The 22,409-nt window shown below is 42.9% G+C and overlaps 4 protein-coding genes across 5 annotated transcripts; all 4 read left to right on the top strand.

Annotated features, from left to right (window-relative positions):
* Positions 1-654: 654 nt before the first annotated feature.
* Positions 655-3,866, top strand: usp21 (ubiquitin specific peptidase 21; the record flags this gene model as incomplete). The annotated part of the gene is made up of 11 exons (XM_079177728.1): positions 655-810; positions 1,229-1,285; positions 1,393-1,510; positions 1,592-1,706; positions 1,949-2,068; positions 2,163-2,227; positions 2,327-2,514; positions 3,030-3,108; positions 3,190-3,297; positions 3,532-3,646; positions 3,773-3,866. The coding sequence occupies 11 exons, from the start codon at positions 655-657 to the stop codon at positions 3,864-3,866; spliced, it is 1,215 nt and encodes a 404-aa protein (XP_079033854.1).
* A 953-nt stretch (positions 3,867-4,819) lies between these two features.
* On the top strand, positions 4,820-7,932 carry LOC306706274 (rho-related GTP-binding protein RhoA-C-like). The gene is made up of 5 exons (XM_079173274.1): positions 4,820-4,870; positions 5,452-5,607; positions 5,738-5,858; positions 5,958-6,088; positions 6,228-7,932. The coding sequence occupies exons 2-5, from the start codon at positions 5,452-5,454 to the stop codon at positions 6,399-6,401; spliced, it is 582 nt and encodes a 193-aa protein (XP_079029400.1). The 5' UTR covers positions 4,820-4,870; the 3' UTR covers positions 6,402-7,932.
* Positions 7,933-8,698: 766 nt separating this feature from the next.
* On the top strand, positions 8,699-18,251 carry rbm10 (RNA binding motif protein 10). 2 transcript variants are annotated; one of them, XM_079168605.1, is made up of 23 exons: positions 8,699-8,814; positions 9,477-9,555; positions 9,637-10,165; positions 10,249-10,401; positions 10,505-10,574; positions 11,972-12,045; positions 12,975-13,061; positions 13,185-13,245; positions 13,364-13,522; positions 13,915-14,075; positions 14,381-14,478; positions 14,650-14,737; positions 14,847-15,039; positions 15,136-15,221; positions 15,300-15,381; positions 15,507-15,598; positions 15,721-15,912; positions 16,157-16,351; positions 16,555-16,611; positions 16,705-16,899; positions 17,108-17,155; positions 17,270-17,325; positions 17,592-18,251. In XM_079168605.1, the coding sequence occupies exons 2-23, from the start codon at positions 9,539-9,541 to the stop codon at positions 17,680-17,682; spliced, it is 2,784 nt and encodes a 927-aa protein (XP_079024731.1). In that variant the 5' UTR covers positions 8,699-8,814; positions 9,477-9,538; the 3' UTR covers positions 17,683-18,251. The 2 variants fall into 2 exon arrangements, with proteins under 2 accessions (XP_079024731.1, XP_079024732.1); XM_079168606.1 differs by lacking the exon at positions 9,477-9,555 and having other exon boundaries at positions 8,746-8,814; positions 9,634-10,165.
* A 606-nt stretch (positions 18,252-18,857) lies between these two features.
* lrrc23 (leucine rich repeat containing 23) lies at positions 18,858-21,739 on the top strand (the record flags this gene model as incomplete). The annotated part of the gene is made up of 8 exons (XM_079170500.1): positions 18,858-18,944; positions 19,969-20,078; positions 20,184-20,304; positions 20,403-20,544; positions 20,808-20,938; positions 21,071-21,207; positions 21,313-21,517; positions 21,612-21,739. The coding sequence occupies 8 exons, from the start codon at positions 18,858-18,860 to the stop codon at positions 21,639-21,641; spliced, it is 963 nt and encodes a 320-aa protein (XP_079026626.1). The 3' UTR covers positions 21,642-21,739.
* Positions 21,740-22,409: the final 670 nt, after the last annotated feature.

Genomic DNA, 22,409 nt, shown 5'->3' with positions numbered 1-22,409 from the left:
CCTTATGCATTTTTAACAGCTCAGCAGGGGATGGGAACAGTTTGGTTGGGACAGTTTGTTCACAGATAGAGTGACCCAAGTGATCAGGTGAGTCCAAACCGCTCTGTTTATTTGCTAATGCTGGAATATTTATCAGGAATTACTTGCAAACTAACTTTGTTTGCAAGATTTAACTCTTCACCCGCGGAAAACGGCAGTGAGAGTGTAGATTTGGCTTTCATAACAACTCAAAACGGTTGTGAGAGTTTTCATGTTACAAGTTATTTACTTGACTCTTTAATCAGTGAACACTTTAGGTGGGGCCTCCAGTAATAGTCTCTTTTTTTTGTAAAGATGTACCCTGAAGCTGATATGTTTACAATCTAGATTCATCGAGCGCTCTGACAGACCTTGACTTTCCGAGCTGTCCCGCGGGCTGTAATTATGAGAGGAAACTTTCAACTCGACCTATTTAATATAGGGATTTACCTTAAGGGGAGGCTCATTCACAAATTGACACACCTCACTCTTTCTCTCTTGTGAACTACCATCTCGTTCGTGCATGTGGAAAAAGCAGAGGAGGCGCAATCTGCCTGGCTTTCGTTTCTTTGGGAAGCCCTTCTAACTGTCCCAGTATAAGTGGAAGACACTGCTGAGGTGAACCAGTAATATAGGATGCCAGGAGCCAGTGGCGTCAACGTTGAGGGCTCTTGTGAGGCCCTGTGTCGGACCCTGGTCTCCCAGAACGGCCTCCAGAGAGAGACGGCCGACATCTCCCAGTCTGTTCTCTACACCTCACTGATGGGCTTGCTTCTGGTCACCGACAACGAGGTGTGCAAAACGTGTATAATCCTCCAAGTTATGGTCAAACCTCACACTCTGGTGGTCTGAAGAGTTTGTTCTTAACGTGGAATTTATGGGACGCTCATGAGACAAACCTAAACACAGACCGAGAGATTGTGTAAAGTAATTAATGAAGAGTACACACCCTCACACACGTGTTTAAGCACCTGTCAGCACTCCTTGGTCTCTAATAGGATGAATGCGTCAGGCTGACCTCCTTTTAGCCCTCTCTTGTTATGCTAAGGGGATAAGAAGGCTAAATCTGTTCTCCCAATGCTGTACACACAGATACACAGTAACATGCTGTACAGACTTTGCCAGGGGTCAAATTTTAGGTCACAAAAAGGCTGTATTCTTGCAGATGTAATTTGGGTCAATAGCTTCATGAGTTGTCTTTATTTTCCAGAAAGAGCATCTCTCCATAGGAAGTGGAAGGGTTGGCCTTAGAAACATAGGAAACACAGTAAGTGTTAAGTGATGTGCTTTAAGCAAAGTCCTTTAATGAATACCAGAATGCATTTTTCTTTCATAAACATGCGCACTTTCTCCTTTACTTTGTCTCCAAAATAGTGTTTCCTGAACGCAGTAGTCCAATGTTTGTCTCACACACGTAGCCTACGGGACTACAGCCTCCTCATGTCCTACAGGGATGATAAGTTCTCCAAAGAGGAGGCTAAGCTCATGGAAGGTATGTTCCTCTCTCCTGCTGTTCCCTCCGCCTCCTATTGTGTTTTCATCGTTCTCATTGCTCCCGGTCTCCCTGTGCCAGCTTTCTCTCAGGTGCTGTCAGGCCTTTGGGATGTAAATGACGGGGACACAGTTGTAAACCCACGACAGTTTTACAGTATTTTTAAAGAAGCGGTGCCTTACTTCAGTGGATACAGGTGAGGATATAGATGGTGTTTCTCTTTCATTCAAGGTTAACTGCATCTTTCCATGAGACTTAAATGCAGTGCAATATAATATCCACTTCTGTATCGGCACAACTGTTTCAAGGACAAGAGAGGAACTGTAACTACTTCAATCCATTTTCTACCTTGCCACGGGTATAGATTGGTTCTGAAGTTGAGACTCGTATAGAAATAGCTGTGACACAAAGATATCTTTGTCTCTGTGTTTAACCCAGTCAACAGGATGCGCAGGAGTTCCTCAGGTTCCTTTTGGACAAGCTGCACACAGAAGTCAACCGCAGACCCTATGTTCGACGAACAGGGAAGGAGCCTGATCAGAAATTTGCCAGATTTAGGTGTGTTGTTATGTGGGAAAGATTCTGCGCTTGAAACGTTCATGTCCTACATGTGACCACATCTCTCCGTACCTCGTCTCTTGTCCGTCCTTAGGATTTCGGAGGAGGCAGCTGCCATGTGGAAGAAGCACATGGAGAGAGACGACAGCAGAATAGTCGGTGAGAAGAGCAGTCCAGTCGTGGTGATCCATCAGACTCATCCGCATTATAAATCCAATGAAGGCAACCCACTGATAATTCCTTCCACCATTCTCACAGACCTGTTCTCAGGCCAGCTGAGGAGCTCGCTGCATTGCTCAGTGTGCTCCCACTACTCCAACACGTTCGACGTGTTCTGTGATCTGTCGCTGCCCATCCCCAAGAGGAGCTCTGCTGGGAGGGTCACGCTGAGGGAGTGCCTGGACCTCTTCTCTCAGGAGGAGAAACTGGACAAGGACAACTCACCAGTAAGTTAACGCAGAGTGTGCAACACCAATGGGTTACAGCACATCAACCACGTGTCTCTGAATTTGGGGTCAAATGTCAATGACGCAGGCACTATAAACTAGGAATGGTTTAGTCCAAAAACTATGCACAATTTATATATTATTGGTATTTTATGGTATATTGATATTGACAAGTACAACAGTAAGGTAAATAAATCCTGGCAGGATGTGAATGAAAATCTGAAATTCTACATGAACACGTGTAAAAGTATTGATGTTATCAGTTGATCCTACAATTAATTTCCTAAACAAATTGATTACCATTCTTAAATACGTCATCTGAATTTAAATGGTTGGGAAGTAGGATGAGTTATTAGCACACCAAACAATATTACAATAGTTAATATATGGATCAATAAAGCTGTAATACAAAGTCAATTAACACTTTCCTCAATGTTCCAGCCTTTTTCATGAATTGCTTTGTACTGGAAAGTTATCTGCAACAGACCAAGTGTATTTGTTTCTGTGTGTTTAAGATGTGTGAGAGGTGTAACAGGCATACAGAGTGCACCAAGCGGCTTTCCATCCAGAGGTTTCCCCAGGTTATTGTGATCCGTATCCTTGACAACAACTAAGAATATTAACCTAAGAGTGGCTTTTGTGGAGGACGTTATGATGCTTAACAGTCTTGTTCAGATCTGAACCGCTTTACGACGTCACGGTGGTCTATCAGTAAAAGCACAGTGTACGTGTCCTTCCCACTCACTGACCTGGACCTTGGACGCTACGGGCCCGTCGACTGTGGTAAAAAAAAATCAATTCACCATCCATGCACTATCTCCTTTTAATTGCTCGAGTCGACCCTTGTGAGTTGTTAAATAATCAACCAATTAAAATACAATATAATGCAAAAACAGTGGCAGACGATTTCTTACAACTGGTAGATTATTCCATGAGTTCTATAAGTAAATAAAACTGACACAACATAAGTCATGAAGAATGGAACAAGTAAGTCATTATATCTGTTTGTCCCCACAGGCCCAGCTCTGTATGATTTATATGCAATATGTAACCACGCTGGGACGGTGAACATGGGCCACTACACAGCCTGCTGTTCAGATGAAAATGGTTGGTGCTTCTACAATGACTCGAGGTGAGGCTCGCCCTGCACCCAAATCATTGTGTTTTAATAAGCTTCTACTTACAAAGCCCACTGTGTCTGTATTGACACACATGTACAAACCTCAAGCTGTTTCTCATTATTACTCTCCATCTACAGTGTGACTCCAGTCTCGGAGAACCAGCTTCAGACCAATCAAGCATATGTGCTGTTCTACCAGCGCAGCAACAGCACTACCACAGTCAGGAAATAGACCGAAGACTGGCTGAGTCAAGCAGCCAATCGGAGCATCTTTACCGCCAGTGTCCATAGAAACAAATAGAAGCAGCAGTGCTTTAACTCTTGCAGCTATGAACAGCTCAATCTCAGTGAGCATGCCTTCAAATAAACTCTAAAGAGGAGGAGAGCGAAGCCATGCTCACTTTAACAGGGCCTTGAAGAGGCGATCTCCCCTCCTGAATCATGGAGATGCTTTTTGAAGAGTCTCAGTGAGAGAGCTGAGACAGACTGCAGTGCAGCCTTAAAAGTCTCTGTGCCATACTTCTCAGGCAGGAGTGAGCGGTGTACTTGCACATGATGCTGAGCTCTTTATGTAAGACAATTGTGATTCATGCTTGCGATGCAACATAAACCCAAATATACAAAGATAAGTCTTGGGTGGAAAAGAAATTAGGCAACATATGATGACTCAATTGTGACATAGGATTTCACTTTAAGCTACAGTTTTCTGAAATTGTACAGTACTTCAACTCAATGTGTAAATATCTGTAGCCAATACTATGTGCTGTCCTTTTATGTTAATCTCCCTCCACATGGAGAGTTAGCCATGAAACATGAAAACATTAAAATGGGCTATATTTTACCTCTACCTGAATTAAAATTCCTATGTATATATTCGGATATGTATGTATAAATGTATGTTTTTTTTACATTTGTGTCGACGACTTGCATTGAAAGTAGCCTATTGCATTATTATTTGAAACCTTGAATAAAAGACCAATGAAAAAGTCTGATGATTAGACTTGAACTTTTCATGTAGTTATAATTATTATTGTTATACAGTTTTTAATATATCACTCATGTGTTGACATTTATTAAGTAATACAATTGTAAACTATCATGTTTTATTTAGATTTGTAATTGATTGCCGCAGCCGATTGACGAATGACGTGGACGCGCACATGCGTACTAGAAGTAGTGGGCGGAGTTTTTCAGTCGGTCAGGAAGAGGAGAAAGGCGGACACAGAACATCAAGCGGTAATCTTACTCAGCAATAGCCTTTACACTTAATGCCGATTCTTGTTTCAGTCTCAGAAGTACCGCAGCAGTGCGATGAGTGCTGCAGTTGTAATTTGGGACAGAATACATTGAATGACAGCGTTACAAACCACGGGAAACACCGTTAGCTTTCTTGCTAGCTTAATGTTAGCTGGTTTGACAGGCCCGGTCTAACGTTACACTGCACAGCCTTTGAGCAGGAGCGGGCGGGGGGTGCCACAGCACGGAAATGTTCTCTGTTTACACCCTCTACCTCCGACGAAGCCTTCCTGTTTGCCAGCAGGATGTTTTTAATACATCTTTAAGATCTTGCGTTTCTAACATTGTTTAAGCTGTTAACTAACGTCTAACAATATGTGCCAACCACGGGGAACTGTTGAGAAAGGACAGCAAGTGTTGTAATCACACCGTGGAGTTTAAAAGTCGCATTCATCCTGTTACTTACGTGAACTGCTAATGATACAATGATGTGTGGGTGTGAGACTAGTGGAGAGCAACTTAAGAGACTTGCGATAACCTCGTGTATTAGTTCATCCTTTGCATTGGACTCTTTTCCACAGATGGCTGCTATCAGGAAGAAGTTGGTGATCGTTGGGGATGGTGCGTGTGGGAAGACCTGTCTGCTCATCGTCTTCAGTAAGGACCAGTTCCCAGAGGTCTACGTCCCCACGGTGTTTGAGAACTACGTGGCAGACATTGAGGTGGATGGGAAACAGGTGAGATATATGAAGTGCTACAAACTAGCCTCTGTGGAGCCCAACGGTTACCTTAAATGCTTGATTGGCCCTCTTTTCATATCCATTATTCATGCATCTGTCCTACATGTGTCTCTCTCTCTTTTCTCAGGTAGAGCTAGCACTTTGGGACACAGCCGGTCAGGAAGACTACGATAGACTGAGGCCTCTCTCCTACCCCGACACTGATGTTATCCTCATGTGCTTCTCTGTAGACAGCCCTGACAGTTTAGGTATTGTCTTAGCAACAGTCACACCACTATGTATCAAACACCTTGTGATTGTGATATATGTCTTCTGATTGCTGCATGCTTTCCCTCTACTCGCTCTAGAGAATATTCCAGAAAAGTGGACCCCCGAAGTGAAACACTTCTGTCCAAATGTTCCCATTATCCTGGTGGGCAATAAAAAGGATCTGCGCAATGATGAGCACACCAGACGAGAGCTTGCCAAAATGAAACAGGTCAGTTGTTGTTTTGTTTTTTTTCAAAATATGCTGGATTGTGCATCTTGTCGTTCTTTTCTTTGAACAGGGACAAAGCACAATAGTATAATGGTGTATAAGTGAAAATGTAAACCTTCTCTCCGACGTCTGTCTCCAGGAGCCGGTTAAATACGAAGACGGCAAAGAGATGGCGAACCGCATCAATGCCTACGGCTACCAGGAGTGTTCTGCCAAATCCAAAGATGGCGTGAGGGAAGTCTTTGAGATGGCAACTAGGGCAGCACTGCAGGCCAAGAAACGTGGCAAGAAGAACACCTGCCTTCTGTTATAGGCTCTGGGAGAAAAGGGAGCTGCCTTCAAGCACAGATAGAAAGGGCAGCTTCCAAAGAGATTTGACAGGGAGAAAATTGGGGGAGGGGCCAAAAAAAATAACGTTTTGCTGATGCTCAATTTCTAATCAACCATTTGTCCTCAACAAATTTAAAAAGCAGGTCTTAAATTATTTGATAGGTTCCTACACCTTGGTCCTCGATCTATGTATTGGATTATGTGCCATTTTGCGCTCTCCTATCAAAAGCTTTCAGATCTAAAAGCCGGGGGTGATTTGAAGTTGAGGAGATGTAAAGAGGGTTGAAATGTGCCATGATGGGAATGAAGAGAGAAAGGGTCCTAAGACAACGGGGACATCAGAGAGACAGACAGAAAAAAAGACATGAATATATAATTGGTTTAAATTTAAGACCATGTCGAAGTGGGTTTTACACAGTTAGCCTACATGTAGTGCCTTGAGAGCAGCGGTCAAGAAGAGTAAGTTGTTGGTTAGGGATTCATAACTAAGATAGGGTATTCTTTTGTCATTTGTAGTGTCCACACATCACATTTGTGAATGCTTTCCCCCTGTCATTGGCTTTGCTCCTTCAGGCCCATATTCTGACTCAGGCGCTATGCAGGGGTATGCTTAAACTAGATTGTATGAGATACTTTCCCATACTGAAATACTTACCTGTACTTTAGAGAGAGAGAGAGAGGGAGAGTGTGTGTGTGCGCGTGTGCGTGTGTGCAACTGTATGGTGGTTTTGCTTTCTCCAGTGCAGGTCTGCATGCGGTGAATGTGTGTATATTTTGTGTGGGTGTGTATTAACATATGTGTCTATGTACTGTATGCATGGAAAGGTCTCCTGCGTTACTGACCTAACCCCCTTGTTTCCATGCCAAAGTTACCCCTGATGGCCACATTTTGTGGCTCAGACGGGTAATGGAATTAATAGCTACTCAGAGTGACATAGAAACTTTCACTTTACTGGAAGGCATTGTACTATATCTAGAGGCACAATCAGGTTAAACATATGAGTTTTTAGGACCTTTTTTGTGTGTACCAGAGATTCATTTGATTGTGTTAATCAGTGGGTCAACTCATGAGTGGCGTAGTTGACGAGTTGAATATTCTTTCAGATAGATAGGTTTATCTTATTACTATAATGTCTACCATGTACTGTATGTCTTACGCGGCTTTGTAAGGACATGTTAATGTGTATTTCAAATTTGCCTTTTACTCTACTTTTACCATCATTCTTTAATGATATTGTCATTATTGTACTATAACTTTTTATCGTTGATGTCTCTAATTTTCTTACTATATTTTAATCAGTTTACTTAATCCTGCTGTTATGATCAGCTTATGTCAGTTCAGTTAAATGATAACTTGTAACCGTTGTTTTGTTTAGTTAATTGAAGTTAAAGCTTGGGGTGCAAGGCTGAAATGGTTTGGATATGGGCCTTTTTTCCTTCTCTTTTTGTATTGTGACATTTTAAGGTTTTTGTTTATGGTTTTTTTCCCCCCAAATAAAGCTGATATTAGGGTTTTCTGTTGTAACGCATTTGAGTTCTTTCTATTTCTTTATACATAACAATTACAATAATCTCTTATGTTTCTGGCATTAAATTACTTTTTTCCCAATTTGCAAAACAACTCATAACCCCTCGAAATATCTGACTTTATATCGGTTACGAATATATCTACACAAACGCATCAGTTAATGCCATGCAGTGCATCAGTCGGGGGGGCGTGGGGCACTGGTTTAGGGTTGGCTCAGAGCCGTTTAATGAGAGTCACGTCATCGCCGGTCACTGCAATGGAGCAATTATTTTTATTTTTTATAGCAATGGCGGCTCATTGCTTTTGAAAGGTAAAGGAGTTTGTATATTATCATGGCTCTGCTACTCAGCTTTTGCCCCTCTGTCTTCACGTTACAGTTACTCGCAGGACCATTTGTGGTTATTCGCTTCAGAGGAGGAGGAATGGCTTATCTCCATGGAAGCAGTTATTAACTAAGCCATTTATTTCCGTCGCTGCTCTAGAAACAATATTTAGTTATATCCAAATTATAATAACTTCTGATTCTCTTCTGACTGTTACTATAATTATATATGTGTCTTTAAAAGCATGTATTTAGTCATTAAAAAAATAGTATAAGCTAAAGATAAATTTGAACTTCCGTTGACGCGACTCACTCGTTTTACGGCTCTGGGTGGGCCTGTCTGTCTTGTCCAATCACCGTCGACATTGATATGTTCGCTCTCCAACCACTAATCACATAACAGAGTCAGGTATTTGTACCCTCCCTCTCCGAATTGTTGTCTTACTGTGGCCATTTTACACGGGGTTCCGTGAAAAATACAACACCCGTCTCACCTGGGCTTCGACGTGACATTAGGAGAGCTATTGTTAGTTACATGTGGCACTGGTAAGGATTCGTCCTATTACAAATACTGCTGTTGGCGTGTTTACAACTGGTGACAAACGGTTTTAGAGACAGCTTCTCTAGCTTTGGACTAGCTAGCCAACCACAGGCTAAAATAGTTAGCTTGTCCGCTAACCGAGATGACCGCCACACGTCATTGTTGAATACTCGTTTTTGAGTAGTTAGGTTGAGCATGTGCATTGCGCACTCATGTTCATTAGTGATGCAGGGTTATGCCTCGACTCGTTTTATTCATGGATTTTGGTGTGTAAAGCTTTCATATCAGTCAAAGTTGAAGAAGTCTGCAGTTTATCACAGGTGCAGCTGACTTGGCCTCCTCCTAAATGAATGCCTCTTGACTCTATTGAACGCACATCATGCACTTCACTACTGTGCACCCCAGGAGGCCTCTACTTTTGAGATTTGTGTCGACTCTTCTAAAAGGCAGCAAAGTTTACTGCGATTCTCGTGAATATTGCTTGTCGTTCAAAAGAGTACATTGCTGATGTCATGTTACTTCCATCATATATCCATGCTGTAATCAAATAGAGATAGGACAGAGACCAGGGGCAGAGTTGGTGGATCAGTCAACCAGCAAAGCTCCCCCATGATTATCCAGATTATTTCATCATAAATCATTTCATACATTGCTGATGTACTTCTAGGGTATCCAATGCTGTAACCAAATAGAAGAAAGGCAGACCAGGAGAAGAGTCAGTGAATCAGCATGGACTATGAGCGGAGGTGAGCTAAACCTTCTTGTTGTGCCTTTCTATCTTACGATGTGTCTGACTAGTCCCTCACATTGTCTTTTATGGTCAGCAGGGGTGGGCGAGGTGACCGTACAGGTCGATACGGCAACACCCACAACGATCATAACTTTCGTGACATGGACTACCGAGGCTACGGCCAGGAGGATGAGGACGCGGGAGCAGGATATGATGTCAGAGCAGAGGAGGACCGACTATACGGCCACGAAGAGCAATCGCTGGGCGTCCGTGACTTCTCGCCAGGTCGTCTCCAGGACCGTCCGGGGTTTCACCAGAGAGGAGATGGGCGTGGGGTGAAAGGGCTCCTGTGGCCCCCGTGCTCTCAGTCGCAGCCTGATTTGGCCCCTCCGTTGCTTCAGAGAGAGGAGGAGGGATCCAGGCGGGAGTTTGAGCAGTTATTGACTGGTCGGCAGGAAAGAGGTCGGGGAAAAGGTGGAAGAGGCTTCCCCGAGAACAGTACCCCTCATTCGGGGGGTAGGGATGGCAACTGGGGTCGTGGTGGTGCTCATTCAGAACAGATGGAATACAACACTGCACGACAGAGAGAGGAGGACAGGTTCTCCCGTGCGGCGGTGAAGAGGAGGGTAAGCCATGACAAGTCCGTCCTCTTTAAAGAAAACTGCTACAATTTTATTTAGTTGTTCAAATTTGTGACTGCTCTATCCAGGCCTTTCCAGTGGAGGAAGATGAAAGAAGTGCCGCTCCAGACCTGTCCCTTGAGGAGTTGGACCAGGACTACCGTGCGGATCTAGACCATAACCAAAGGCCAAGCAACATCATAATGCTTCGCATGCTGCCACCCAATGTCACCACCAATGAGGTAAGCGTATATGTCTCCTGCTCATGTGTGTGAGTAGTCTGATGATTCCTGGTTCTTTTATAGTCTGTTGGCTTAGAATGTAATAATGCCTCTATGTTCATAGATCCGAGCACAACTTCAGGAGCAGGGGATCCAGCCAAGAGAGGTTCGCCTCATGAGAAACAAATCCTCAGGTAAAAACTTGTTCATTGCCTCGAATTGTTTTTATTTATTTTTTTTCTGTTTTCATTCTCTCTTTGTGTTGCACTCATTACCAGCTGTTTCCACCCCACTGCTCTCTCAGGTGACTTTCCCGTATCTGCTCATTCTTCTCTCTGTTATTAATAAGTGCTCTCCCTTTTCCTTCTATCATACTATCACCGTCTTCTTCTGGATAGATAGCTGATGCAAAGAATGCCTTTTTATATTTATATACTCCTACAGGCTTTTTGCTGCGATTCCTGCTTTGATTTTTTTTTTATCTGTGCTCACAGTGCAACAAAACATCCATGCACGCTTCAAAGGATGAGCTCTATGCATATTTGCCTTTAGGACCAGAATGCATGCTTACAGTGATAGGTTTTTAGATCTTCACTCCATGGCATTCATTTTCTTATCGTCTTTACCCCTTTTCATGATTCTGCCTCATCAATCTAAGTGACGTAGTAGTTGAATGCTCACAAACTAACACTGTCAACTGAGAAATGAGCAGCGGGAAGCAGAATGCATTTTGATGGTGTTTGTCATTGTAGCTATTTTTGAGTGTGCAAGTGTGGAGGATATGAATGTTGCAGCTACCTCCTAAGCTATGTGAGCGTCATCCATACCACTCAGAAAAAAAGCTCTTCTTTTGCCAAAGGTTTTCCATTCCGGTCATCGTCTCACTGGCCTCCCTTCTTTGCTACCGCACTGGTTGTCTGTAAGGTGTGCCTATTTAACTCGGGCACACTTACAGTCCTCTGCACTGCTCTTGTCCTTCTCACCCCCCTCCCGCATCACTGTTTAAAATAAGTCCCTCTCAGTTTTACATGTTTTTAAATGATGATCTGATACCATGTACAGTGTTGTTAAACATGAGATAAATCTAAATATGTTGCATAATGTGTTCTCAGTCCGTTATAGTAATGCATGGACAGAATATGGAGCATTCCACCTCTTGCTGCATAGTTCAGACTGCACGCTGACTCTCAAAATCGCAGAAGTGTGTGTGTGTGTGTGTGTGTGTGTGTGGGTGTCTGTTTTGTTGGTGCCTGGGTGCTTCATCATTCAAAGCCAAAAAGCTCAACCTGATGAGTGGGTAGGATTCTCCCTCTCTCCCCCTCTTTCCTTGACCCTGTTGAGATGCTTGACATTGCGTCCTCCCACCCTTGCGGAGATTTCGACAGTGGCTTTCCAACTGGCTGTCAGGTGTGTGTTATTTCCAAGGGAGAGAGGAAGCAATGCTTTTATTTGATTAGTGCTGACACAGGGTCTCTCTCTCTCTCTCTCTCTCTCTCTCTCCTCTCTGGACATGAAGCACTAACCCCTCACTGCGTTGTTGTTATGTTGTTGTTGTTGTTGTTCGGTTACCATGGCGCTGGGCGGTGTCCAGGTCAGAGCCGAGGATTCGCCTTCGTCGAGTTTAATGTCATACAGGAGGCCACCCGCTGGATGGAGACCAACCAGGTCACTCTCCCTTACACAGACACACATACACATATATATATATATATATACATGCATACAATGGGACATGTAGGTTAACATCAGGACACATGTACAGTCACATCATACCCTGTCATGTGCACGTGATGCATTCCAGTATGGTATAGACAGAGTGGAAACATGATTTTGTCCCTGAGGTAGGTAGGTAGGTCTTTGTACTTATCCAAAATTCCACAAACAGACAAATGCGTGTTACATCATGCTGACGTTTGTTTGTCTGGGGCCTAACTGCATAGTTTTCATAACTGAACTCTCCCAGTCACATTTGCTCATCATTGCCCAATTCAAGCGCCTCTGTTATAGGGGTCTCCTCTTTCTTCAGTGACATGTTATCACTCGCTCTCTCCAAAGTCTTCAGTGTCTGATATAGAGTGACATTGTGAATATATATCCTCACATGGTCTATTGTATGTCGAATCAGAACCAATACAGTACTTCATTTTTCTTGTTTTTGAGTCTTCCATATCTGGGTCATCCACCATTATTACATCTTTAGGATGGATCTATTGTCTATTTGGGGGATGAAGGTGGTGACAGTGGGATGGGATGTGTGGAAAACTGTGAAAAGGTTTCCCCTTAAGGGGGGAGGGATGACACAATTGAATAAAACATATTGTGTCCTTTTAAAAAATGGACACCCACACACACACACTACACATACACCATCTCAGTCCGTCCCAATTTTCTAAAGCTGAAGGTTGCATTTCTCTGGTGTCCTCTTTCTTTCAGCCTCAGTTCTACTCTCTTTTTCTCTCTGTCCCCCCTCTCCCTCTCGTCCCTCTCATTCTCTCTCATCTCTTGTGAGATGAGGCCTTTCTCTGGCATGTGTGGCCTAATTATCGCTGATAATCATTCTTTGTTCCCCCTCCCTCTCTCTCTTTTTCTTTCAGGCAGTACTGTTGATTCTGGGACAAAGAGTGTCGATGCACTACAGTGACCCAAAACCCCGTGCCAATGAGGACTGGCTCTGCAACAAGGTTGTGTGTGTGTGTGTTTGCAATGTGTGTCATGCATATATAGAAGTCTAAATTCTATTTGTGAATTGTATGCATGTGTATCAATCAATGTAGTTGCTCATTCTTTTAAAAACATTTCAACAGTGCGGTGTGCAAAACTTTAAAAGGAGAGAGAAGTGCTTCAAATGCAGTGTGCCTAAATCAGGTAAAGAAATGAGCACGGCTACTGTGAATATCTCAACTATTCTCCTCTTAAAAGAACACAAGCTCTCCCACATCACATAATAATAATAATACATAAATGTCATGGTGTCTTTCCCCAGAGGCTGAGCTGAAGTTGCCCCAGTTGCAGAGGGATTTGCCCGTTGGTCTTCAGAAGGAGGGAGCCCAGGGCTTGTTGCCATTGCCAGCACCCTACCACTCCTCTGGTCCATCTGTCAGTCCAGGACAGTCGACACAACAGGCAGATGTTGCCAATGACAGTAAGTCTATCTGTTGACCTTTTCCCACCATGTTAATCTCTTCTTCTATTTAGAAAGACCTACTTTTGTTCAATGTTACTTTCATTAATGAAGACAATGACGAGGCAGTACCGACGTCATTCAACACAAACTGTGACTATGTCACCATTAAAAAAAAAAGACAACTAAAATGTAGTTTAAAAAATATAAACCTTTTTTCTGTTGTATGGTTTTCTTTGACTTAAGATAAGACTAAAATGCTTGGACTTTTAATAATTTAAACAAATTTAACTCATTCAAATTGTTTTACCTTTTTTATTTTTTAATAATTGTATATTTTATTAATGGATTGACCCAAACTATTAAATAATGTGTTAAAGAATGTAACATTCTCTCATCCTCTCCTGCACCAGCTCTGATACTAAGAAACCTCGGCCCTCATACCGCAGTGGAAACCATCTTATCTGCTTTGGCTCCATTCGCCACTCTCTCCCCCTCCAATGTTCGCCTCATCAAGGACAAGCACACACATCTCAACAGGGGCTTCGCCTTTCTACAGCTCTCCACCATCGTGGTGAGAAACGTTACGAGGCAGACGCACACATGCAGAAGTGCTAGACGGATGAATTGTCATTATTTTTATCATTGTTGTAATGTGTTCTGATGATTTTGAAATAAGCTTTATCCTCAACAGATGCACACACGCACACACACACACACACACACACACACACACACACACACACACACACACACACACACACACACACACACACACACACACACACACACACACACACACACACACACACACACACACACACACACACACACACACACACACACTAACTCACAGGTGTGTGTTTGTTTGGTCAACAGGAAGCTTCTCAGCTGCTCCAGATCTTGCAGGCTCTCCAGCCATCTCTCTCTATTGATGGGAAAGCAATTGTGGTGGAGTTTGCCAAAGGCTCCAAACGGTAAACACTTGCACAACCAAACTCTGCTTTAAAGAAACCACAAGAGACAATTACACATTACTGCTATTGAACAAAATAATAATATACCACCAAATTAGTAACTGACAAGCTTTTAAATGTTGGTCACTAGAAACCCACTGAAACCCTCTTTGTGCCTCTTTTCTATGCCAGTGATGTGTTCTTGACGGATGGCAGCAGAGTGAGTGCTGCTACGGTGGCCAGCACAGCTATAGCTGCTGCACAGTGGGCGGTCACGCAGGTAACTTAAATGACTTGTCACTACAGCAAAGACAACGTTACATGTTGTATATTCATGATTGTATTCATGTGTTTTTCCTTTGTTTAAAAATATTCTTTTTCACACTCAGACGGCTCAGAATGGATCCGCTGTAAGCCAGAGTATCGATACATCCGTGTATCAGCAGGGGGCAGCAGTAACGTACAGCCAGGAAGGCAACGAATACTCTGGGCTAGATGGCACAACTTATAAGGCCCATGCGGATGCTATATCTGGTGCAGGAGCAGCCCAGATGGGGGCATACACAGGAGGAGCAGCCCAAGGTAAATGTATAGAGCATATTACCAATATGATCTCTACAGCTGTTTACATTTGAATTGAGCTTGAGTCAACTTAAGCCACCTGGTTGTGTGTTGCAGCTGAGAGAGCAACATCTGGATCAGCAGTCGTGCAGCAGCCTCATACTCGTACACAGACGAGTCTCATCAGCACAGCAGCTACACAGGTACAATGTTAGTTTTTGTGTTCTCTCATTATTTGATGCCATTACTCGAGCTGAGCACTGAGCTCTGTCTCTTCACAGGTTGAGATTGTGGGAAAACCACAACCAGCTGCTGCCAGCCAACCTGCGACCCCAGGCACCGAACACGAGCTCCAGCAATACCGTAAGGCTCTGTGTTCCCATTGTGTTTATCTGAATCTGTGAACCACAATGCTGTCAAGCTAACCTTTTTTTATGATCAATTCAAGGTTTTTACATTTTTGACTGTTCTGTGTCTTTTTACTGTAGCTGTGCCAGATGTGTCCACATACCAGTATGACGAAAGCTCTGGCTACTATTACGAACCTCTCACAGGCCTCTACTATGACCCCAACTCCCAGGTAAAGAGTGGCAAACGTACAGCAGTCAAAATGTCAAGCCTGCACTCTTTGAAATATCTTTCTGTACGTGTCCTCTTCCTCAGCGTTTTCAGTCTGGTTTTGTGTGCCCTTCCTCTTTGCAGTACTACTTCAACCCTCACACGCAGCAGTACATGTACTGGGATGGAGAGAAGCACACCTACATTCCTGCTGCTGCTGCTGGCCAGTCAAACTCTGAAGGCGCTCCGACAGGCGCAGCCCCTTCAGACTCCCCGTTCGCTAACCTCGGCAGCAAGGAGAAGAAAGACAAACCCAAGAATAAAACCGCTCAGCAGGTATTCTACCGGCTGAATACACGCTCATGTACTGACAGATGTGCTTGCTCTGTTCTTTGTTCATTTTCTGGAAATGTTAGACTTCACCAATGTGGTATTTGTTGAAGGACTACTGAGTTGGATTGCATTTTGTTTCCGTTGTTATCGGGCCACCCCTGGTTTGGTCAACCTTTCAACTGTAATTCTTCCTCTGTTTGGTCCATATAAATGGCTGACTTGCATCTCTTGGGCTTTATATTAATAGATTGCAAAAGATATGGAGCGCTGGGCTAAGAGTCTCAACAGACACAAGGAGAACATGCGTTCTGTCTCCTCCTCCCCGGCCGTCGGCTCCACGACGCTTCCACCTGGTTACACTCGGGCGCCTGGCCACAGTCGCCTAGATGACCGCCGAGAATCTGCCAGTGCTGACGCAGGCTATGCTGTCCTGGAGAAAAAGGTACCTGACCCTTACACAGAGACTTATGCTTAGCTGTAAACACAGGTGTATCTTAGTGGGCAGCAGGGAATCATAGTGAAGGAGGGAGAACATCAACCAGAGGACTCTGGCTTAGGCTCCCACGACCTCTCGTCCCACCCCAGTGATAAGATGAGGCCTTACTGACTTGGTAATCCCTCTGATTTGGCTTTTCTGTCCTGCAGGGTGCACTGTCTGAACGGCCTCAGATATTCCTGGACCAGATCCGACAAAGTGCAGAGGTAAGGACATGGTCAAAGTGATTGCCTACTATCAAAATTCTGCTCCTGTCCCAGCTGTTCCTCAGTCTCTGATCTTGCGTCCTTTTTCTGTAGCGTTCCCCTCCTCCTCCGCAGGGTCTGGTCCCAGCCTACAGTGGAGAAACTGACAGCGACGAAGAAGGAGGCGACAAGGAAGAGAAGGAAGGAAGGATGACAGACTGGGTTAAACTGGCCTGTCTGCTGTGTAGGAGACAGTTCCCCAGCAAGGAGGCCCTCATCAGGCACCAGCAGCTCTCTGAGCTACATAAGGTGGTTACAAAGACAGCTTGAATCTTACTTCACACTTTTGCAAATATAGCATAAATTAGAAATATCTGTTCACTCCTGGCAGGAAAGCCAACTTGTTTCCAGTGTATGTTGTTAAATTGTCGTCTTTACTATCTGTTAAGTACAGAAGTGCTGCCTAAAGACATTCCTCTGGTACATAATGTCTAAACTTGTAACTGTCTGTCCTCAGCAAAACTTGGAGCAGAGAAGAGTACAGCAGGAATCTTCAGGGAAAGAGGTTAGTCATGCCTCAGGATCTGACTGATTCTGTTGGTAGAAGTAGTATTCATTTCATTGTCCTTTTTAATTTCACTCCCCTTTACATTTTTTTTTTGTTTTTGTTTGCTTGCAGAGACTTCCAGATGGACCTGAGCCTCCTGATCCTAAGAGGAGGAAGTTTAACCCCATGTAAGCAACATTTATGGAAAAAACAGACCCATGTTTATGTCTTATAGTTTGAGGTTTACAGTTGAGGTTAGGTGTGCAGAAGTGGTCATTTACAAAATACTATTACCATGCCTTGTTCCTCTTGTACGGTTTAGGCATTTCTTTATATGGTGAAAGTCCTGTTTTATAATTGTAAGACCTGTTGCTTCCTCCATATAGTGTGTGCTTCCTTAGGTTTGTGTGTGTAATCCACGTTTTATTTTATTTTATTTTATTTCTCTCCTTAGTGACGGGATCACAGGCAGTAGTCTTGGTGCCAGGATGCTGCAGGGAGGAGTGAAGAAAGGGTTTCTGTTGCGCAATATGCAAGTGGAATGAGCCCCCCCCGCCCCCCGCTGAAATCTCAACTTCCTGACCCGGGACAATGACAAAGCTTAGCACGCACCACTTCACCATTAACGTCGTAGAGATAAACCTCTTAATTTTGGTTTGTAATTACAATTACCTCAACAGTGGTAATACACTCATGAACTGGTCCTGTAGCAGTGGATGTCGGGATATTGCACAGAATGCACTTTTTTTGCTTTCTTCCTGAATGATGCAGTTTTGTGTTCTCACGTGCTTCAGAGCTTGTGTGTGATAAACAAGCTTAATGTGGTTGGGGAAACATTTGGGATTTTCTAATATTACCGTCTATGCACCATAGATTCTTTTTTTTTTAATTTAATGCTATAATGCCTTGTCATTCAGTGAATGACTGATCTGGGCATGGACTGTATACATTTTAGAAGAGGTCTCATGAACTGGACAGCGTCACACTAAAACTAGTGTGTACATGAAAAGTTTGTCATGTTGCAGATATGAATTCACAATGTAATACATCATTATCTCTGGAGAGTTATTTTCTATTTCTGTATTTTGTTTAAATGTGACTGCGGTTCATCAAGCTCCTGTTAATTATTCAGAATAACATTTTCATGATTATCTATGATGAATATCTTTTATGGGCGAGCCAGTAAAACAGTTGCTAATATTTCGACATTTTACATTTCTAAAGCTGTGTTTTTACAAATCGGCGGTTAACAAAAGAGGAATACAGTGCAACAGCTTGACCTGCATACATCTTGTACAGTTGTTGCACAAGATGTGTTGAGGTGGTCGACCCCTGAATGCGGTTTCACATCAAATGCGTTTATAGCACCTGTGCTCGTGTTGCAGCTGTTAAGTTTCCCTGGAAACAACAAACAAAGCGGTTCTTTGTTCGTTGTCAGACATGAACTACATTTGGTTTTTAGCGTCTCCAGGTCACTTTACGTATACATTGGTTGTTATATTTCGGTATCTTCATGATGCTAAAGTTACAAAGAAGAACTCAACAGCCGGACTTGCAACAGTCGCATAAACTAGCCGTTAAGTAGACGTTAGCGACAGTAAACTTAGTGCAGTTCGACTAACGTTAGTTAACGGTTTGTCAGTTACTAGCAGGTCTACTGCTGTGCACCCGCTACTCTTTTTTTCTATTTTTTGTGAAAACACAAACTAAATTGAGCAGGATGTATGCGGTGGATGAGGATTTAGTCTTGTCGGATGTAGAGGGAGAAGAAGAAGCGCACCAAGAAGGAGCCGAAAAGGACGAGAAGGTAGAACTAGTTGTCTACTTGTAACGTAGACAACGAAGCACGTCATTAACTATTTGTTACCTGAGCGTTGTATTCTAGTCAGTTTAGTGCAGTTATGTTAGATAACTCATTTTTGCAAGAACTGTGTAACGTTACTACCGTAGGTTGGTGGTTTAGATAGGTGAGGTAAACAAATTATCCTAAAAATCACAGGTCTCGTGCCATAATCTACTCCAAACTTAAAGGTCGAGGCTTGATTCCTCCACCCTAAGGCCCCAGCACGTGTCAAATATGCGCACATTAAAATACTGACGGTCATGGATGCTTGGGTTTACAGTGAGCATTCTTAAGAACGCTTTATAATGTGGGTACAAAACATATAATCTACTGAAGTGATGCTTAGCGTTGACCATTAACTCACCACGATTAAAGTGATCAAGTCACTATGACTATGCAGTTATTCACATTTCATCAATTAAGAAATATTATTTCAAAGTTGCACAATAATTGACAAAAACATATTGAAAAAACAACTCACGCTCCCCTCTCTAGGTTCTAAATGTGGCAATTGAAAACCATTTTGCTCCCTGAGCAAATGCATTTGGTAGCATATCAATTCAATATGAAGTAACTGAATTCACATCCCTTAATTGGTGGTCTAAGTGTGAACAAATCATAGAAAGTCATAGTGACTTAATCATATGTTGATGGGAGCAACAGGAATTTATGATACAGCATGCATTAAATCATCATTGGTCATTTATTAGTTAAGCATAACATAAGTATATTATTTGTAGCTTTAATGCAAAAGTGTTACTGCAGTATTTATAATTATACTTCACAGAAACTTCAACAAGAGAGACCCAATTAATGGCTAAAATGTTACATGTTACATTAAATGTACAGGTGGTTTTGAAGCTCCATTGTGTAGAGGGGCTTGTGTCTGAGCTGATGGGGTCCTGTTGTACATCTACTCCCCTGTGAGTTAGCACCACCACCACCAATTTTGACGGCATAATCCTGTGCATGTCTACCCTTCTAATAGGTACAGGTTTGCCATTTGACCCAAGAAACCATAGGTCGGGGGCTGTCGTTGCTGTGCCAAACAGGAAATGGACTTGGACATGCATTTATCAAAGTGGACCTAAAAGACAAGTAAGATGGCAAAAATACATTCAAATCCAAATTGGCTGCCATCGCCCATTAATTGTAACAATCTCTTTGTACCGACTTTCCCTTCGACATCATTGTACCACTCAGCGGACTGAATGACATTGCTGCAATCAGCAGTTATATTCACTTACGTTTTGTGGACGTATCCAACAACCAGCTTATTGATCTTTCTCCTCTGGCATCTCTCACCGAGCTGCTCTGGCTGAAGGCAAGGACCTCTCTCCTTTCTTTATTTAGAAAAAAGACGTCTCTGGGGCTGTATCAGTCACTCCAACTGATGGTGAATCTTGATTTCTTCCTATGTAGGTTGACAACAATGCAGTGGAGTGCTTCAAAGGGCAACCTTTCGCTCAGTTGACCTACTTGCAATGGCTGAGTATTGCAAGGAACCGGCTAGCAGACCTGGACGGCCTAGTCGGGCCTGCCTTGGAGAGCCTCAATCTTGCAGGTTGATCTGTTGGTTTTATGTCAGGATCAGTGGTGTTCGAGTTCACTGTGTGAATGACTGATGATGCATTAAGCTGAAATTAAGAGAAATGATAACATCACAGGAGTTATATATTTGATCAGATGGGGGTTTATAATGCCATGTGTTATCATTCAGTCTATATATAGGATATAACAAATTATTATCAGCAATTAATCACATATGTTGTGCCAAACATATGTTTGGAAAGCCCTTGACATGACATTTAGCAACCTCTCTGGCAGGTAACGGTATTCAGAGAGTGAATGGTCTTCAGAGTGGCTGTTTTGCCAACCTGGTAACTCTGGAGCTGAGGGGAAACCAATTGGATACCACTGATGGCATCAACCTTCCCAACCTGCGGGAATTATATCTGGTAATATAAGCACTATTATTTGATTAATAGCACTAGCACACGGGATGAGGTTGATCACTGACCACCATCCTTAATACCCATGTAATGACCCAGGGAACAGATTGCTTGTAAGTATCCTTGCTCTTTGTTCAGGCCCAGAATGTTATCAAGCATTTGGAGGGTTTGGAGAAGTTTGAGCGCCTCACCACCCTTCACCTTCGAGAGAACAAGCTAGATACTCTGGACGGCCTCAGCCCCAACATGAAGTGTCTCCAATACCTCAATGTCAGGTACAGAGTTGACAGATCAGAGCCTTTCATCAATTCAGTAACGCCCCAAATAAAATGATGTATCCCAGATTATATATCCCACATGCTTCTGTCTCCGTCTTTTAGAGGCAATGCAATCTTAGATGAGAAAGCTGTGCAAGGCCTTGCGCTTGTGTCAAAAACTCTGCGAGCTTTGGTCCTTTCCGAAAATCCTCTGGCGTTAACGGTAGACTACAGGCTGAGTCTACTGGTTCTCCTGCCACACCTGGAGCGACTTGACAAAGATATTGTCAACCCCGAGGAGAGGTCTGAGGCCCAGCTAAGAAGCATGGTAAAGCTGATAAACATCTTATTTCTCTTTGTGGCATGCTCAGACAAAAACTGCTCTTTTGCTGGTTGTTTTAATGGCATGCATGTCCTTTCAGGTACTTAAAGAAGAGGAATTTGAGCAATAATATGTGCAATGATGGCCAAAATGAGGAAGTGTTTGACTTCCTTGGAAACACAGGCTTGGTGTGTAGGTGGGTGACTGATTGTGAAAAGTAGATTTGGCTACATCTTGATAGGACATCTATCTGATGCACTTTGTATCTGTAGAATGTGCATATAGACGGTTTGCTTGTGTCATGTTCTTACACTATTACAGCCTATCTATTTTTTTGAACAATAAAACAAATTTAAATTATATTTTTTTCCGTCGCATCCATTGACATCTACAAATGCATATAATGTGTCAGTAACCAAGGAATAAGAAATGAGGGAGTATTTGAACCTCGAGTTGCTGGCCTGTGTTTCCCTGAGTAAGGATGAGAGGGCAAAATCCACCATTTCCGTGTTGGCAGCCATCCAGCTTTAACTTTAAAGGAACAGCGACATGCACGTATGGAAAAATCCCCATATGTATCCTGATTAGTTGATCAGTATAGTTCAGAATTTCTTAACTATACTGGTCTTCAAGCACATGCACATTGTCTCAAATAAAACAATTATTTCTGATGAATAGTTTTATTCTTAAGTTATCATTAATATTTCCATATCTTACGTCATACAAATGACCAGGAAGCCACCTCATTAAAAATATTGCCCCCTTTTTTTTAAAGTCTTCAAAGCAGTGGCTGCAATGGAAATGATTAGAACGAAGTCGCCACCGATCTATAACGTTTACGTGTTGAAATGATTTGTGAAAGTAGCACAAGGAACAAGGTCCTGCGCAACTGGTACCA

Source organism: Pholis gunnellus (genome assembly GCF_910591455.1).
Source record: "Pholis gunnellus genome assembly, chromosome: 2".
In the NCBI taxonomy this organism is placed as follows: Eukaryota; Metazoa; Chordata; class Actinopteri; order Perciformes; family Pholidae; genus Pholis; species Pholis gunnellus.
Note: the sequence above shows the minus strand (reverse complement) of the source record. Positions and strands in the feature narration are given on the sequence as shown.